Source organism: Rhinolophus ferrumequinum, chromosome 27, assembly GCF_004115265.2.
Source record: "Rhinolophus ferrumequinum isolate MPI-CBG mRhiFer1 chromosome 27, mRhiFer1_v1.p, whole genome shotgun sequence".
Taxonomy (NCBI): domain Eukaryota; kingdom Metazoa; phylum Chordata; class Mammalia; order Chiroptera; family Rhinolophidae; genus Rhinolophus; species Rhinolophus ferrumequinum.
Genome location: NC_046310.1, coordinates 12699974 through 12718539, shown reverse-complemented (window position 1 = coordinate 12718539; position 18566 = coordinate 12699974). Strand labels below are relative to the sequence as shown.

Genomic DNA, 18566 nt, shown 5'->3' with positions numbered 1-18566 from the left:
GTGGCTCTTACTCAGTGTACCGGCGCTGGGGGAAAGCGGGGGGCATCGCGCTGTGGGAAAGGGGGAGGGCGTGGGGGAGGACCAGGGATGGAGCTGGGGAAGCCGAGGCTCCCAGTCCCAGGGCGGAGGAGCAGGAGCTGGAGCGTGGCCCCCGGAGCCCCGGCAGCTTGGGGTATTGTGTTCGCTCCTGGTTGCAGACTCTTGCAAGCCGGATGCCCTCTGTGGATGAAAGATGTATTATGGAATGAACCCGAGCCATGGAGATGGATTTCTAGAGCAGCAGCAGCAGCCTCAGTCCCCCCAGAGACTCTTGGCCGTGATCCTGTGGTTTCAGCTGGCGCTGTGCTTCGGCCCTGCACAGCTCACGGGCGGTGAGTGACCCCACTGTGACCAGGAGGGCCCAGGACGGCAGGGAGGGGGACCTGGCTGGAAGAAGGACAGCCCTGCGAATCCCCCGTATACCCAGACTTCTGGGGTACCTGAGAGCCTGAGGAGCCCCTGTGTCCCAGCCTAAGACCACCCTTCTTCAAAACCCCTGGAATTCCCAGAAAATTGCTCTGTGGAGCTCGCTGAGCTTCACACACCCACCTCCTCTCTGGAGCTTCCACCTAGCAGGCTAGCCTGGCTTCTCTGAAGGAAAGACAATCAGCCTGGCCCGGTATTCTCTCTTTGGCCAGGAAAGGGGGTGGGGAGGTAGCGTATTTGTGGATAAAGTGTGTTTGTGGACCTCTGACCCTTGTCTATGCTCTCAGCAGACACAGGTCAGGTTTCAGTTGCAAGAACCACCTTTGTGAATATGAACAGTCTGAAAACCTGGCCAGACTGGCTGCAGGACAGGTTTATTTGAAAGTTAACTTTCTCTTTCCTTGGGAGGTGGTGTGTTCCGGCATGTCTGGGCATGTAGCAGGTGGGGAGGGAATGCAGAGGTTTTCCTTCAGAGACGTGTTTCTGGAGGATTGTTTGGCTTCTCCAGGCCTGATTTACTTGGCTTCTCCAGGCGGGAATAAAGTCAAGTGCTTTTCCAGGAAGTGGAAGTTAGCTAAAATGAAACTGGTAGCCTCAGTCACCCTGGGTGGCTAACCTATAACATATTCAGTTTTCGGGGGAAGGCTATTTTGGGTTGTGGCAGGGAGGACAGCTGGAGTTCCTGTCTGAATTTCTGAGGCTGCCCTTCATTGTCCATCACAGCTCTCCGGTCCAGATTTTCTGAGAGCTTGCTGATGTGGGCAAAGTGAAAGGGCAGAATCATGTTTCCAGAGCTGAGAGATGATGTTAATATAGAAATAAATTATAACTGGTGGAAAAACAGGTATTGATTAATGTACACAAACCATTCTAGTGTTTAGAAATATTGCTGTTTCAGAGGATTCCAAGGTGAAGATGGAAAAAAATGAATGAAAAATAATAAGCAAAAGTAGGGGAGGGGCATAAAGTTGGGCTTTAACACAGAGTAATCAGTAACTCAGGCCTTCCGCGTAGAGATCTGAAGATGTCCAGTGTATAAAAGAGCTTTCCGTGATGTGCCTGTCTTTCAGAATTAGTGAGAAAACACTTGCTTCGGAAGGGGACCCGGTTTGGGGGGATTTTGTTTTGTTTTGTTTTTTAACCCGGGGTAACTTTTTTGGTGCTCTTATTTTTATAGAAATGTCTCTGAGGTAGGTTTCCTCTTCATAGAGGACCAGGTCCAATGGGATGCTAAGGTGGCACCTGTGTGGCCTGCCAGGACTTTGGTCATAGCCAATGCCCAGCCCCAGACGTTAGTTCCTCCATTCTGGGGCGGGGAAGTTGGTGGGCAGAACAATGGAGCAGGGCTGAGTCATTTCCTTCCCCCTTCTCTTCTCGGGCCTCCAGTGCTGGCTTTCATTCTCTCAGACCAGGTCCACGCGATTTTTCCGTCCTCTTGATCCGTTTCTCCCATGTCCACGACGGATTAATCAGGGTTCCTCTACGTATGCGTCGAGTGTTGTTATTGGAGGTCTGAGGTCTGAGTACAGCCCAGATTTGAAGATTGTGCTCTTGGTTCTGCCGTTTGCTCAAGGATCTCAGAGCTCAGTGTACAACACGCCCCCTCGGTCTAGCGTTAGTCACCCACCGGCTTGTACAACACATCTTTTGTGCCTCTCTTCTGAGGGGAGAAGGTATCAAGCAACAAGATCCAGAGCCTTGAAGAAGAAGCTGGGAGTAAGCTTTGCCTGTCACCTCTCAGTTTCAAAGATCTGCCTTTTGAGGTCCTCACATGCTGCAGAAAGGCTAGGCATCAGCTTTGTTTCATCTTGAGCTCCTTCAGGCTGAGAGTGTAACTTCTGGAAGAACATCTGTCATTTCAGAATTCCTCCACGAATAAACAGTTTGGGTGGAGAAGGGTGAAGGGGAAGGTTCTATGGAGTTCACTGTACAGGAATGTCTTTATTACAGGAATGTAATAAAAGGAAATTCACCTGAATGCTATACCTATGCTTTTAAAATGTGATTGTGCATACAAGTCACGTGGGATGTTGTTAAAATTGAACCAGATTCTGGTTCAGTTGCTCTGGGTGGGGCCTGAGAATCTGCAATTCCAACCAGCTCACAGGTGATAACTCTTGCTACTGGTCCAAGGACCACACTTTGGTTAGCAATGCTTTAAATGAAAGCATTTCTTAATCTAAGTCAGTCTGACTCTAGACTTTCTGCCTTCACTCCGAATTACCCAAATCAGATGGCCTATGAGAGAGCAAGTCTCACCTAGTAGTATCTAATCTTCAGGCGATGCACAGAGCTGAAAAATCATCCTTGAGAGGGTGCTTTCTTTTATTTTATCCACAAAAAAAGGTGCATATATAATAGATACTGTTCTGAAATGTGGATTTTCATTTTGGTTGCTTTCAATGGAAAAGGAACACCACAATAGCAAGATATAATAGTCTCAGCTGGGAGAAAAAAAAGTGTGTGTCCAATACAGGTATTACAGGAAAAGCCTGAACTAGAACAGGAGAAATTGAGAAAATGATCAGATGAAGGAAACGGGGAAAAAGAATTCTCTCAAAAATGAAATGTTTTGCTGCGGAAAGACGGAGAGTCAATTCAATCCTTTGAGCCCTGGGAGAGAGTTCATGAGTCTGAACTGGCCTCAAATGACTTTTGAGTGGGTCTTTCCACATTATCTTTTGTAAATTAGGGAAAGGAGTCCTCATTTGGGGCCACTAAGACCAAATACCCCAAGAAGACTAACTTCGGGTTTATAGGCAGACAGGTCCCTGCTGTTCCCAGAATCTGCAAGGAGCGTGGCTTTGGCTGCTTCTCTCTTCCTCCACCCCAGTATGCATTACCAGAGGTATATTTGGGGGTATTTGCATATTTGCAGTGGATATTTTGGGGGTATTTCAGGGATGCCTGGAGTGGCTCACCTAGGTGTAGAGGAAGAGAGCTGAGAGTTTGCTCTATAAATGGGGCCTTGAAAGTGAGCTCAGGAACACCTCCCTCTATGACTAGAAATGCAGGCCAGGCTCTGCTCCTTGAAAGCTTCGGGGCGTTGGGCCTTGAACGCTTCAGTTTCCTCATCCAGAAAATGAGGAGGATGCGGCCTAACTAGCAGGGTGGATATGACGGATGGAAATCACGTAAGCGCTCCGAAAGTGTAGACAGGAGTCGTGAGGCGGGGGGCTCAGACAGTGCTGTAATCTTCCTGGCCTTTGCTTCGTTCATTCAATACGTACCGAGTGCCTATCCCTACCCTGTGCCAAGCGCTGCCGTATATAATGTTCTTTTTACCTAAAGAACACTCGCTTACTCTCTATTTTTTGCCCAATGAGCAAACTTATCTTCAAGACCCAACTTTAGATGCTCCCACCTCTTTCCTATTTCCCCAGTTACTAAATTCTCCCCTTACCTGGGCGCCACGCCACTAGGTATAACCCCTATCCTCGTGCTGTCTCATCCACTAGACCATAGCCCACTGACGGCCAGAACCTCGACTTTATTCTTTTTCTTTTTTTCTTTCTGTCCAGGCACCCTGCACTGCATCGGACACATAAAAGGTGCTTGGTGCTGGTTGGCAGCAAGAAAAAAGATTCCCAAGTACTGCCACCCCATTTAGAAAAGAATTACCATGGGTGGTTACAAAAAGGCACGAGTTTCATGGCAGTTGAGGCCCCTTCCATGTGGAGTAGCCTAGGAGGTTGGAGGAAAATTCAAGAAAGGCTCTAGAGAAGCCGTAGCACCTCTGGGATGAGATCTGAGGGAGGGAGCGGATATGGCACCTCACAAAATTTAACTTTTAGAAAAATGTTTTCAAATGTATTTCTCAGTTACAGTTGACATACAATATTATATTAGTTTCAGGTGTACAACGTAGTGATTAGACATGTATATAACTTGCAAAGTGATTCCCCCACTCCCCGCAAGTCTAGTACCCACCTGAAGCCATACATAGTTATTACAATATTATTGACTATATTCCCTATGCTGTACTTTACATCTCCATGACTATTTTTATAACTGGCAATTTACACCTCTAATACCTTTCACCTTTTTCACGCAGCCCCCAATCCCCCCAAACCCTTCCCATCTGGCAACCACCAACTTGTTCTCTGTATCTCTGAGTTTGTTTTCTGTTTTGTTTATTTGTTTGTTTTGTTTTTTAGATTCCACATGTAAGTGAGATCACACGGTACTTGTCTTTCTCTGACTTATTTCACTGAGCAGAATACCCTCTATGTCCATCAAAAAGGTTAACTTTGAAGTAAGAATAAGATGGTTTGTGAGATCTGAGTTTTTGTTTGAGGCGTGTTTGTTGGTATGAGCCTAAGACGTTAAGTTTTAGGGAAGAATTTCCTCTTTTTAAAGAAAAAGATAGTTGTCCTACTCTAAGACAGAAGACATTAGCCACTCAAGAAGAAAAACAAATGGAAATAATTGAGTTGCTCACAAACTGGACTTAAAAGTACATTTTGAAATAGATTTCTAATTGAGGAGATTGTCATCGCTTTATTAATCGTAAACAAGGTAAACTGGGAACATCAAAGAGACAAAAACAATTACTGTTATTTGGAAATGACACTAAACTTGGGAGCACAGTGGTAGATGGGCGTCTGTTACTCCCCTCTGGAGTGAAAATGCTCACGCCCCAGGGGGCGGCGGGGGGGCAGACACCAGTGTGAACCTGTAGAGTGAATGCCTAGTCTCCAGGAATGGATTTTTATTCTTAGAAGTGAGAGAAACTGCAGCGCTCAGTAAACTTGATCAATGATCATTTCATCATTATCCCAATAAATTGAGCTTTTCACGAAAGCGGATAAGTAAGGGTTTTTTTTTTGTTTATTTGTTTGTTGTTGTTTTTTGGAAATGAAGGTTCCACCTGGTTGTCTCATGTTTCTGCCAGAAATTGGTGACTTTTATCTCCTGGCATTACCAGCACGGGAGCAGAGCTACACAACGAGGGTCACTCATGTGCTATGTATATATTCCTTTTTCTCCGTGTAACAGAATCCCAAAAGACCTTATTTCTTCGGTCTGATTGCATTTATCGAAGATGTACGTGGTTAAATTGGGTGAACCAGTGAGGGAGGTTCTTCTAAAAACAATGAAATCCAGTCTTACAGTGGGTTCTATAAAGCTTGTGTGTATCATGTTGTTACCGATCTAGCTGGTTTCCAAATTCAGATTCTCAGATTGTAGAAGAACCCTTAGGACTTCCCTAAACACTAACCTCAGAAGATTCTGATCCTCTCCAGGCGAGAAACAACAGGATCTGCTTGCTGTGTAGAAATTTGATAGTCTTAGAAGCTTAAACCTGTGAGAGGCTCCCATTGTTCTGTTAGACTCTGAGTCTCAATGTTAGAATCTAACCCAAGGATACATTTTAACAGTTTCTTTTGGGGGACACGTCTGCAAATTTAAGCAATAGTATGACAGCATATACTCAATAGCTGATTGGAGTCACCTCTATGTTTAAATCATCCTTTAACCAAATGGGGAAATAACCTTTTAGAAACTTGCAGTCCTCTGGTGTAGAACAATCAGTTCTGAATAGCTATGTGGCCTTTAAAAGGCTTGCCCAGATTTTTCCCTCTGGAAATGGGGCACCTGTTTTTTTTTTCTATCACCGCTCTGTTTACACTGTTGTTTTATAGATGGGAGGTGCTTGTTTGCTTGTCATGACTTAGTATGTTTTCGTTTCTTGAGCTAATGAGTTGGAGAGAGACAGGGTCCAGTAGAAAGTACACAGGGCCAGGTTTCCTTGCTACTGTCCCCCGTCTGGCTCAGTGATAGTAACCTAATGGCTGCCTCAGTTTTATTATTGTTATCTGGGAAATGGGAATAATACACCATCTGCCTCCCGTGGTGGTTGTGAGAATCAAATGTATTAGTAGTGGAAAGGGTAACTATTTGAGGTAACAACATCATCACCCACAAACTGATAATGAATGCTTGCTACTCTCATTGTGCTGGGGTTACCAAGAGCTTCCTTTGTCCTGAAAGGATATAGCATGACAGATACATAGCAATACCCAGTGGCACAGGCCAAGATGGATATGTGCTATTGAAATCATTAGGTGGTCACTGATGCTTGGTCCCAGCGGTCCCATAAAACTCTCCCTCATGATGTGGTATCGTAGTTCCTAGAGTGGAGATTTATCTCAGACTCTGGAGAAAGGGGAGGAGCAGGTAACGCTTCTCAAAGAAGATGACATGTGAGCTACGTCTTGAGTAATAAAGTAATTTTCCAGGCAGAGAAAGTGTTTTTGTTTGTTTGTTTGTTTGTTTTTCAGGAGAGAGAATAGCGTAAGCAGAGGCTCAGAATGAGAAAGAACATGTACTGAAGACCAGGATTAGATCAGGGCTGCCTTAGTGATGGGCAGCGAGATTGAGAAAAGAGGCTGGACAGGCAGAGGGGACCGCCATGGCCGCTCACTATAACGCTTAGGAATTTGAGTGTCACACTGACTACAAAGTATGTCTTCAGGGCAATGACATGATTGGATCTTTGGTTTAGAAAAGAATTTTTTAGCAATATGGAAGATGACAATATGGAGAGGCAGAGAAACCCTTGCTTATTAAATATTTGTTGTGCATCAACCAGTGACTAGGTGGAGGGTACCGCGGGGATAACACAAAGGCCTGCCCTTGGAGAACTTACAGCCTAGTGGGGGCCAGTTAGGAAACTTTTGCCTTGGCCCTGGAGGGATGTGATGAGGGCTTTAACTAGAGAAGAATGAATCCATGTAAAAGACGTAAAGAAACCAGACGGCCGGCTGGATGTAGGGATGGAGGACGATCCGTTAGTGGAGCCCTGGCAGTGGTCATTTGGGGAGAGACTAATGAGTTCATTTTGGATGAGGACACTTGCGTTGCCTGCAGGACATCCATTTGGGCACCATCTGTCCATTAGGCAGATGAAAACTCACTGGTGCTCAGGAGAAAGATTAGAGCGGGAGATGTAGATTTGTGTAGCATGTACATGGAGAGGGTTACTGGCGCTATGGGAGGGATGGGCTTTCCCAGGAAGCAAGTGTAGATAGAATGAGCCAAGAAGAGGGTTTGAGGATGAAACCCAGGAAACATCCACATTTAAGTGTCAAGAGGAGATGCCCGTAAGGAGGAGGAGGAGTTGTGCTGATAATGAGTATTGGTAATAAGAATAAAACAACAACAACTACAGAACTTGATCCCGGCTATTGATTGCCCACTCTGATTGGGAGGCCAGATTCATTCTTCTGTTATTACTAGGATGGTTCTAGGATGGTATTAGGATGGTTTAAGTACTTTGCGTGCTGGGTACCCATACCCATACCAACTGGACCGAAAGGAGAGCAGGGCCAGGAGGGAGGACGGCTGTGGGTGGGATGGTGGAGGATTTGCATAGATGTGTGAGGCTTGACTGCAGAAGAGTCCAGATATTTTCCAGCCTCCATCAGGAGGACACAGGTAACTGGAGAGCCGAGTCACTAGGTGGCCACCGACAGCTTTGGCTGCAGAGGAGACCATGTGCGTGAGTGCAATGATGGTGGCTGGGGGACTTCCTTCTCGCTGGCTGTGGCCCCGTCTTCAGCACTGCTGGGGCACTGGAGCTTCTTACGTGCTCAGCGCTTCCCGTGCATGTCCTGCCTCCACAAATCCTTCAATGGCCCTATCCTCCAGTCCTTCAAAGATTCATCTTCTGGGGTTGTCAGTTAATCTTCAAAGGTGCGATTGTTAGAGAGTGATCCCTCCGTCACTCCCACCCCCTGGGACCAGCTCTGTCACCTCTGCAGCAAAGTCACTTAACCTCTCCATGCTTTGGTTTCTTCATCTGGAAATCAGGGGTCACAAGGCTGTTCCTGTCTACTTCCCAGGGGGTGCAACATGCAGGTATGGAGGAGGCAGGCTCAGGAGAAAAAGCGTTTTATAAATACAAACAGTTGTGATTGCCCGTCTGGAAGAACACCTCTCTCCACTGCACCTAGGGCTGTTTTTGCTTTTTGCTTCCCTGAGTCCACAGCATGGAAACGCCTCCCCACGTGTGGGCCCTGCCCCCCCCCTACCCCCCCGTGAAAGCTCATTTTGTGTGGACATGATGACAGGTATCTGGAGGAGCTCTTGGGCTGCAAAATAGGATGTGGCCGTCTGTGCCCCCCTGCTGCTGGTGTGTTCATTGAATAGTCGTGTCTGGAGGTCCTTGTGCAGTTGAAAGCAACTCTCAGTAGCTGTTGGCCCACGCCCCGTCAGCCCTTTTGCGGGCTCACAGAAGCCTCAGGAAGGTGGGGGGGAAGAAACTGAACCTGTGAGGTAGGCGAGGGATTCATTTTAGGTGCTTCAGAGGTCCGTGAGGGAGGCAGGTGTGTCACGTGTTCCCCTTACCGCACGTGGCGTTTCTGGGGCTGGAAGCATCTGCGCGCAGTGGGCCAGCATCTTCAGGCTCAGGTAGGATGGTGGGAGCATTTAGATCTAGAGACTCCGTAAGCGCTTACTCCGTGTTGAATGCCTCCTCTCATCCCCCAGCTGCCGGCTGTCTCTAGTTTTTGAGAATCTCTTTATAGCTCTGCAGGTGGGGTGCTGCTTTCGGATGTCTGTGGGCTGGACATCTTGGGATTGCTAGTCCTGTGCAGGAATGCCTGGAAATCCTCTCTGTTCCAGCCTTGGAGTCCGTTAGGAAAACAGCCTGTCAGCCGTGCTGCGCGCACCCCTCTGCAGCCTCTCCTTGGTTCCTGAATGTCCTCAGCCCTTTGCCACATGGGGGCTCCTGGAATTCCAGGGTCTGCTTTGGGGAAGGAGTCCTTAAAAGGAAAGCTGACCAATGGGCTTTGAATTAATAGAAGAGGGTCCTGCATGGTTTCATGAGGTAGCTGGGTATTTATCCCCCTGATTGCGGCTTTGCTGAAAGTCTGCCTTTGCCGTTTTCATTTACATGGTAATGAGTGTGCAGAGCTTCTGCCCTTTGTCATCTTCAGATGAAGGAAGACCCAGTTCTTCGCGGGCTCCCCCAAACACATAGAGGATCTAAAAATGGGAATCATCCCGCCCTGTCTCTGTAGCCATCGCCTTTGTGCCTTGGGTGAATTGCAGCCACGCTCAAGGGCAGATTCCCCCAAGTCCTTTGTTGCGGCTGCTGTTAAATTTGTTCTTTCTCAGTTTCCTCCTTGCCGTGTGGTTACCAGGGGCTTTCATCAAAAGCAGAGCTGGTGACTGGTCTCTGCCTCACTTTGCTACAAGGTTTGTGTTCATCTCACCTCCTACGTGCCTTGGTCTTCTAATACTTGGCATTTTCTCTAGTACCTGCTGTGTTGATGTCGTTGCTAAACTAGGTCATATTCTCGGTGATGTAGCAGAAGCTAACTTCCATGGAAATGCGAGAGGTTGTACCAAGCCAGTTTCTCCCTGGGCCTTCAGGTTCCTTTAGACTCTGTATTGTCAGCCCTCGTCCTGGATTAAGATAGACACACGCAGTTGCTCTCCTCGAGCTGAAAAGCAAGATGGACACATATTCATCAAGTGTTCCAGGAGAAAGACGCTGGGCAAAGGATGGTCCATTGACCTAGAAAAACAAGAGGGGAGCACAATTCCAATCGGATCTGCTGAACCCATTTGTTTTCTCTGCCTGATGGCTTCATGCTGGTTCCTCCAGCTGGCCTTCACACAGCTGTTCCCTGGCCTGGACCCCCCTTTGTCATCCCCTTCGTACCTTCACAGAGCTTTCCTGTCCCTTAAGAGATAGCTTACATCTTACTTCCACTCCTTCTGTGGCCTCGTGGATGGCTCCTGGCTTCTCTAACTTACACTAGAATCATGGACTGTTGGGCTGGGGAGGACGATGGAGGTGGTCTGGTCCAGGGGGTAGACACCACGCCCTTGACTCCCCCCAGAGGGCCTGCCTGGACAGAGTGGGGATTGAGCAAGCCGCCCCAGGGCCCCATCTGCTTCCACCTGAGTGTGCACCTCCTTATATGCTTTCATCTCGCAACCTATGAAAACACCGCACTCAGTCCATCCCTGTCCTAAACAGGAGGAGAAAGGAGGTCTCTATCACCCACGTGATGCTTTAAGGTGGTCACGAAGAACAAGGGTGTAGAGATAGACTCCCCCCCGCCCACGGGGTCGAATCCCAGCTCTACTGCCTGAATGCTTTAAATGTGGAGCGAAGTGCTTAATCTGTCTCTGCCTCCATTTCCTTATCTGTAAAATGGGGGTAATACTCTCCAAGCCACAGAACTGCTGTGAGGATGAAATGGGTTTGTACGTGGAATAGAGCCTGGCACGTAGTGAGACTTGAATAAGAGTTGACTATCAGTCTCCTCATTTTCTTCATCGTTATTATGTGTTTGTTCTGTTTTTACTTATAGAATCTCCTGGAAGCTAGGAGCCACAGCTAGGATTCATCTTTTCTTATTCTTTTCATTAAAGATTATTGGGGTGACAAAGAAGTCATCTTTTTTAACCTGACTATGCTGCGTGTGTTCTAGAGACTCAGGAAATGTGTTTCCTGACTGGCGACCGTACAAAGGACTGAGAGAGTACCCCTGACATCGGACGGCCATGGTAGATGTAGATGTGAGTTCCTCAGGGGTGGGCACCTGGCTGTCCCTGGTTGATGTCTCAAAGCCCCGCCAGACATAGCTAGTCCCAGACTCCTACCCCTGGCTTGGTCACTGGGTCAGTGGACTCTGCATCCAGGTTCGGCCGCCGAGGCTTGCTACTCTGTGAATAAAAGAGCCTGTTGAGTTGAGCATTTTATTATTTCTAAACTCTCTTTGCTCTTGCTTCTGACATCTGGGTCAGACGGCAACAACAGCTGCAGTCGTCGGCAGGAAGGACAATAAGGCTGATCTCTGGCGCGGCCTTGAACCTTCCCCTCCCTCAGTGAGTGACAGCACCTGGAGGGTCTGAGTTTTCACTTCTTCTGACCTGACGGGGTCCCAACCTGGCTTTGCGCTCCTAAGGATGAGAGAGCGAGGAGGTCTTTCAGCCTCTTCTCTTCTCTCATCCACTCTTATGTTTACACAACAGGAATGCATTCAGTACGTGCTCTGTGCAAGGACTGTGTTCCGTAGGTGCTAAGACTAGAAGCAGGACTCCAGGAGAGCCCCAGCCTCAAGGAGCTCACGTCTACATGTTGATATGTGTTATCAATCCACCTGAGCTGCCATAACAAAATACCACAGACTGGGCGGCTTAAACATTTATTTGCTCATAGTTCTGGAGATTGGAAGGCTAAAATCAAGGTGCCAGCATGGTTGGCTTCTAGAGAGGGCTCTTTTTCTGGCTTGCAGATGGCCACCCTCTAGCCGTGTCCTCACATGACCTTTTCTTGCTGTGTGTGCATGGAGGGAGAGAGAGAAAAGGGAGGAAGCACTCTGGTGTTTCTTCCTATAAGGACACCAGGCATATTGGCTTAGGACCCCACCTTTGTGACTTCATTTAACCTTAATTATCTCCTTATGGGCCCTGTGCCCAAACACAGTCGTATTGGGTGTTAGGGCTTCAACATACAGATCCTGGGGGACATAATTCAGTCGTTGGAAGATACTACAGCTAAATGTTAATTCTGATGGAAAGATTCTATGAGGACCCAGAGTTCTTATCCTAGCCAGGGGAGATCAGGGAAGGCTTCTGGGAGGAGGTGATAGCAGAGCTGAGCTCTGAAGGAAGAGTAGCAGTTAGGAGAAGAAGGGGAGTAAGAAGCAATATGAGCAAAGGTGTAGCCACATGAACTTCCTGTGAGTGGGGCTGGGGAGTTTACAAGCCATGTACCTACCTAGTCATACGTTTTATTACATCATTCACCAAACTAGGGTTTGCTCTTTACAGACTAACATGCAGACACTGATGGCAGGATCCAGAGATGATCTGGAAGCTCAGATTTGCAGTTTCCAAAATTACAGGGCTATAATGTTTGCTCTAACCTAATCAACCGACGGTTAGACACTTCCATTATTCGATTATAGCCGCTGGCCACTAAAAAAAATCAATTGCAAGTAGCTCCCCAGACCACCCCGTGGGCCCACCCCTGGTTTAGGTCAAGTAAATATTGAATTATTACGTGGATTTAGCCTGGGGAGAAGTGACTGGTTAATATCTACCATAATAGGAGGCTATCTCCAATTGTATTTTTAAGTCATTTCGAATTTTTCTTTTTATGGGGTAATTTCTTCTTTTCTAGTCAAAACATTTCCTTTGTCCTTTTTCTTTCTTCTTCTGATGTTTTAAGTTGCAACAAATGGAGCATCTGAATGATTTGTGTGTCCAGCTTCGGTTGTGGTGCCTTTCCAAGGAGCCCGTGTTAGGAGACCCGGTAACCCTTTTCATTAAAGAAGGGGCCGCGACAGAGATGGCAGTCTCCAAGTCAGCTGGGGTCTACCTCCCCTTGCTTGCTCCCCTTGTGTCTGCTACCACATTTGAACAGTTCTTAGCCTTGTGCCTTCCGTGGACCAGCTTCTGGAGGTCTGTGAACTGCCCCCACCCCGACCCTCGAGCTTGCATGAAGACTTGTGTCTGAATTTCTCTGAAGAGGGTCTGTAGCTTTCAACAGGTTCTCAAATGGGTTCATTACCAAAAAGGGTTAAAAAAACAAAACAACACACAGACTCAGAACCAATTGCTTAGAGTGAGTCTGTGGCTAAGCGACTGACAGAGAGCCTGCAGAGAAGGAAGCTGTTTTCAAGGGCTTTGGAAATTACTTTTCCTACTTTCTATTGCCTTTCTCTTGAAGTTTTGGGCTTAAACACCTATGGGTTGAGCTTCAAGGTGTACTAGGGAAAGAAGGGCTAAAGAAGAAAAGCAACCAGGGCAGCTGACAAGTTCATCTGGACTGATGGCCGTCAGAGAGCTGCCCCTTTAATTTAACCCTTCATCCTCCCTGGCAGTTGCAAACACTGTGCCATTTAGAAAAACTCTGCTATTAAGTGGGTTCTCTTTAAATAGTAAAAGAATAAATAGATGTAGAAGAGGTAGGATGATCATTTATTCGAGGAACATTTATGGAGCTTTTATTATGTACAAGGACCTGGGCTAGGCAGAGTGGGGGAGTCAGAGAGGAATGACAGGCAGGACCCCAAAGCCTGTGCTATTGCCGAAAATTATGTGTGGAAGATATCCATCTTTATTTTTTTCTGCTGAAAATGTGGGCAGCATGAGAAATATTCCAATAAACAGGAGAAAGTGATGCTTTTGTCTCATTTATCCCTGTAATTCACCATGTTGTTATGACATATTGAGGCAATATAGACTTTATAAGTGCACTCATGCTACTGTTTCCAGTGTTATAAACTGATGGTTTAGTGGCACATGAAAAAAGTTTTTTCTTTCTTTTCTTTTTTTTTTTGCGATAATGAATATTAGAAACATAATAAATGTCCTTGTTGTTCAGATCTATGATCCACGCAGTCTGGGCTTTGGGTTAGTAGAATTAGAGCTGGAAGGCTTTCGAGTCTGTCTTATTTACTGGCGTGGACGTGAAGACCCAGGGAGGAGGGTGAGTTGGTGGTTTCACAGCTGGTTAGTGGCAGAGCTGGGACTGGAACCCCTGCTCTCTGGTGGGTCTTTTCCATAACCTCATTTGCCGTCCTTCAGACAACTGGGGATAAGAACAATAGGACCCAACTTTTGGGAGTTATTTGGATTAAATGAGATAATACACGGAAAAGCACTTACACCAAGGCCCGGCCCAGAACGCAAGCCCAATGAATGCCAGCCCTTATCGCTTCTATTATTCCTTCCCTCCTATGACTCTTTTTCTCCACAAATTCCTTTCATCATTCTCGAATAGGTTCTTTTCCCCTCTGTGTCTTGAGTAATGTATTTCATGTGCTTATGACAGCTGCTAAGTACTTCTTTTCATTTCCCTCAAATATATTTGTAATTAGAAGGGACACTCCGATAAGCCTTGCGATTTTTTGGGGTAGAATTTAAATGTTCCATGTACCCGACTCTCCTTCCGCTAGGCTGGGGCCCTCTCGTCCCCTAGGCTTGGCCGAGGGGCGCTGGCCGTCAGCTGCCCAGACACGTGGGCTGGCCCAAGGCCAGTGTGACCGGTTTCTTTCTGATGATGTCCAGAACATTGTTGATAGCAACGTTTCCGTTTCTGGGCAGCACACTGGGTGATGTTATTATCTCCAGAGAACAGAGGTCCCAACTCTCAGGTCCTTTCGTGTGGTACACTGGTGGCTGGGAGTCCACTGTTTCATGCACGCTGTGTGGAGCGGTTTGTCTTTCCTGAGCCAGGCTCGCTCCCACTGAGACTCAGGAGCAGGCAAAACGAGGAACCCTGCCCTCCATGCTGAGAACCTCAGGCCCAGCAACGGAAACCATGCGGTTTGACTGTGCCTTACTTAACTGTGCTGAGATCAGCAAAGCCAGCACAGAAGTAAAAGTACCATGACACAATGAACAATTTGTGTGAGAATATGAATTCAACACTTAACATCCCAAAGAAAAGTGGAGCAATGGTATTTGTCATGCTTAAGACCTGGCAACTAAGAACTGAAAATGGGGAAACATTTCTTTTCCAAGTCTATGTTAGCAAGAATGTCCAGCTCAGTACAACGGAGGTCAAGGATTCGTAGGCCTTAAAATGTTTGTCTCAGATAAGAAATCACCATATTATAAAATAGCGGCTTAGATTAATTATTTCATGTATGCATCCAAGTTAGAATTACTAAGTACTTACTACGTGAAGGACAACATCCCAGGTTCTGTAGCGTGATGTCTAAGATAGGACTTCTGCCCTTAGGGGATGAGATGTATTTTGTTGGGAAATAATTCTGTCACCTGTAATTGTGACAGGACGATTATGTGTTGAAGGCGAAATCAGAGCATTGTGGAGTCCAGCTGTGGACTTCTTCCGATGGCTTCTGACTTGCTTGACGAGGGCAGGATTCATAGCAGAGAAGTCCTTTGAGTTAGGCCTTACAAAGGGTGGACAATTCCCACAGGAGGTGGAGAACAGAGAATTTTAGAGGAAAAAGAACCCATTGCCGTGGGTGAGCATAAGGTATGTGAGGACTCACCCGGCCCTGAACTGAGAGCGTGTTTTGGAGACACACAGGCGGTAAGGCTAGAAATAGCGTGATGATGATGATGGTGATGGCTGTTTATCAATTACTTGCTTCCTGCCAGGCACTTTCCAAGTGCCTGACACATATTAACTCGTTTAACCCTGTGAATTCAGTACTGTTTTCACACTCATGTTCAGGCATGCAAACCACAGCACAGAGAGACTAAAGGACAGGCCCAAGGTCCTAGAATTAGGAAGTGCTGGGGCTGGCAGGTCCCAAGGCACGCCTTCAGGCCCTGGAAGCCATGTCTTCACCACTCCTTGCCTCACTGCCTCCAGGTTTGGGGGTGTTCAGCCACTAAGGGCTTCCGATGTCAGACCAAGGATGAATTTGTCCGCCACTCTGTTTGTCTACTTTAGACCCTCTTTTCCCAGCACACCTTGAACCCCACCCCAAAGGTAGTTAAGCCCAAAACCTCAAGAAAAAGGAAATCATAAATAGAAAGCATAATTTCCTAATCTCTTAAAAACTGTTTCCTTCCCAAGAACTGAACAGGAGTCCATTGGTGAGCCACTGAGACTTTCTGAAGGGCGCAGTGTGTTTGAGCCAAGTATTGGGGCCATGGGTCTCCAATGGGGTGATTTTGCCTCTCTGGGGACATTTGGCAATGTCTGGAGACATTTTTGATTGTCGTGACTGAAAGGGGGGGCGGAGGGTGTGTGCTACTGGCATCTAGAGGGTAGAGGCCCAGAACGCTGCTGGACGTCTTACAACGCCCAGGGCAGCTTCCACAACAAAGAATTATCCAGCCCAAAGTGTCCGTGCACCGAGGATGAGAAAGCTGCTCCAGGGTTGAGTCTGGATATGGTAGGCGCGAGGTTTGCTGGAGGGGGGTGTGGACGCAGGTAAGCAGAAGGAAGTAGTCCAGGTAAGGGGTGCTAAGGGCCCAGAGAAGGTCCTGGCAGCAGGAATGGGAGGGGAGAGAGAGCCGGGAAGACATTTCAAAGGGTGAATTGGAGAGAACAGAAGGGAAGATCAAGGGAGAAATTGCAGCCAGAGGTTTCTAGTGTGGGTGTCGGAGAGAAGGGTGGCATCATTAACTGTAACGGAGATGTCAGGAAGAAAAGCTTATTTTAGAAAGATGATGAGTTTGGTCTTAAGATATTGAAATTTTGACATGCAGGTAGAATGGCCCAGCAGGCATTTGAGAATGAGGAGGGAAAGAGAGAAGTTGGGTTATAAATGAGGATTTAGGAGTCATCTCATGGCAAGTAGTAATTACAATCAGTGTTCAGTAGTCTAGAGAGAGGCCCCTGAGGGCTGGGGGAGAGGCCGAGGAAGGAGGCCTGGTTTGGAAACCCCGCTCCATCTCTTAATAAGCACTTGATTTTACACATGTCCTTGAACCTCTCTGTGCCTCACTTTCCTCATAGGAGACCAAGGGCATGTTCAGAGAGGTTGACGTAGTGTTGCCAAAGTCAGGGACAAAAGGGTTTAGGAAGGGGCTGGTCAGCAGTGTGAAACTGCAGAGGTGGTGGGGAGGGATGAAAACCAAAAGCAGCCCCGTGGGAAGCGTTCTTTAGCGACCTTGGGGACAGCATTTGCACGATTGGTTTGTAACCACCCCTCCCATATAACAGCCTCACTGGTCTCACCACAACACCCATTTTTATTTTACAGTGCTTAATCGAAGCTGTGTCTACCGTGTTTCCCCGAAAGTAAGACCTAGCCAGAAAATAAGCCCTAGCATGATTTTTCAGGATGACATCCCCGGAACATAAATAAGCCCTAATGTGTCTTTTGCAGCAAAAATTAATATAAGACCCGGTCTTATTTTCGGGGAAACATGGTATGTGCACTGAACAGCGAATTACTGGTGTTATCTTTTCCCCCTTATGTAAGAGAGAAACTATAGAGAGAGAAAGAGAAGATATATAGATAAGAAGTTGTAAATGAGAGGAGACAGATGACAGAAAAGAAGGCATGAGAAATTCTGCAGAATTTGTTTTTCTCTAACCCCCAAACTCCTAGCCCTGAACAGAAGAAATAGTGCTAAATGTTCTAAACTCAGGAAAATTGTCCAGACAGACTCAAGGAAGCAAGCTGCCTGTCTTCCATGAGTTTATGTTGAATTCCTCCTTGAGCCTAAGAAAAGCCTGCTTTGTTCTAGAGCTTCACGGACGGAGAGTGTGCCCAGCCCAGCCTCAAAGGGGGAATGTGCATCCTGATTAAACGAGGGCCATGGCGTCTGGAGCTCATGGCGCGCGCGCGTGTGTGTGTGTGTGTGTGTGTGTGTGGCTGTGAACGTTTTTGGTGTTGAAGTTCGACGTATGGAACCCATCGAGATAAGGATCGCAGACATTGACCTTGGCGGCTCTTCAAGGGGAAGCTTTTCTCAGCCATGAGTAGTTCTCTTGAGCAATATCTTCTGTATATGAAGTGTAGACTAGCTCTTCTTTTTCTTACCAGTTTTATTCTCAAGAAAGGAAGCCCCAGGAATGTGCAATGTCAGTGCATCCTCACTGTGTTCAGATGCCAGACAAGCGGTGGTACTTGACCTCTCATGAAATCTGTTTTTAGTGGTATGAGCCCCTCACCGGAGAAACTAGGTCCCATTTCCACCCCTACCCTGACCTCTGGCAATGACGCTTTTACTCACCGGGGTCTGCTTATCTCCTAGCCTGTGTATGCCAAACACAAAATCCACCCATCTCTTTGCAATATTGTAAGAACGATCTTTGCCCTTCAATATTGAGACCTCCACATGCCCCTTCCTGCATTTTATTAGGCAGTCGGTCTGTTCACATATATTCATAGAGCAGACATAATTCTTGAGGCTAAGCATAGATTTCCAAAAAGTTGTAACTCACCTTCCATTCGAACTGTTCTTGGGAGTCTGGCTATTGAGTGGAAAGCTACGGTTTTCTTAAAGTGCATATGGGCTCATGTGTTTAGTTTTTATTTTCTGAGATGGGTAATCTAGGGCTTGGAGGGGGCTAAACAGTTCTACCTGGTGCCTTGCAGCTGGGCTATGTTCTCTTTCTTCCTGTTGATGGAAATAAAAATGGAGGGTTGGAGAAGGAGGGTCAGGGAGAATATGTGGAAGGGACACCCACTGTA

At 47.0% G+C, this 18566-nt stretch overlaps 1 protein-coding gene across 4 annotated transcripts in view; it reads left to right on the top strand.

Moving 5' to 3' along the window:
* The window catches only part of SUSD4 (sushi domain containing 4), a 154122-nt gene that overhangs the window by 56018 nt on the left and 79538 nt on the right, over positions 1-18566 (top strand). For all 4 annotated transcript variants that reach the window (XR_004422285.1, XM_033099863.1, XM_033099864.1 and 1 more), the window contains one exon: positions 198-371. Coding sequence is in view for 3 of the 4 variants with exons in the window: in XM_033099863.1 (XP_032955754.1) it covers positions 233-371 (139 nt within the window). In the remaining variant the exon portion in view is untranslated. The remainder of the gene's footprint in view (positions 1-197; positions 372-18566) is intronic.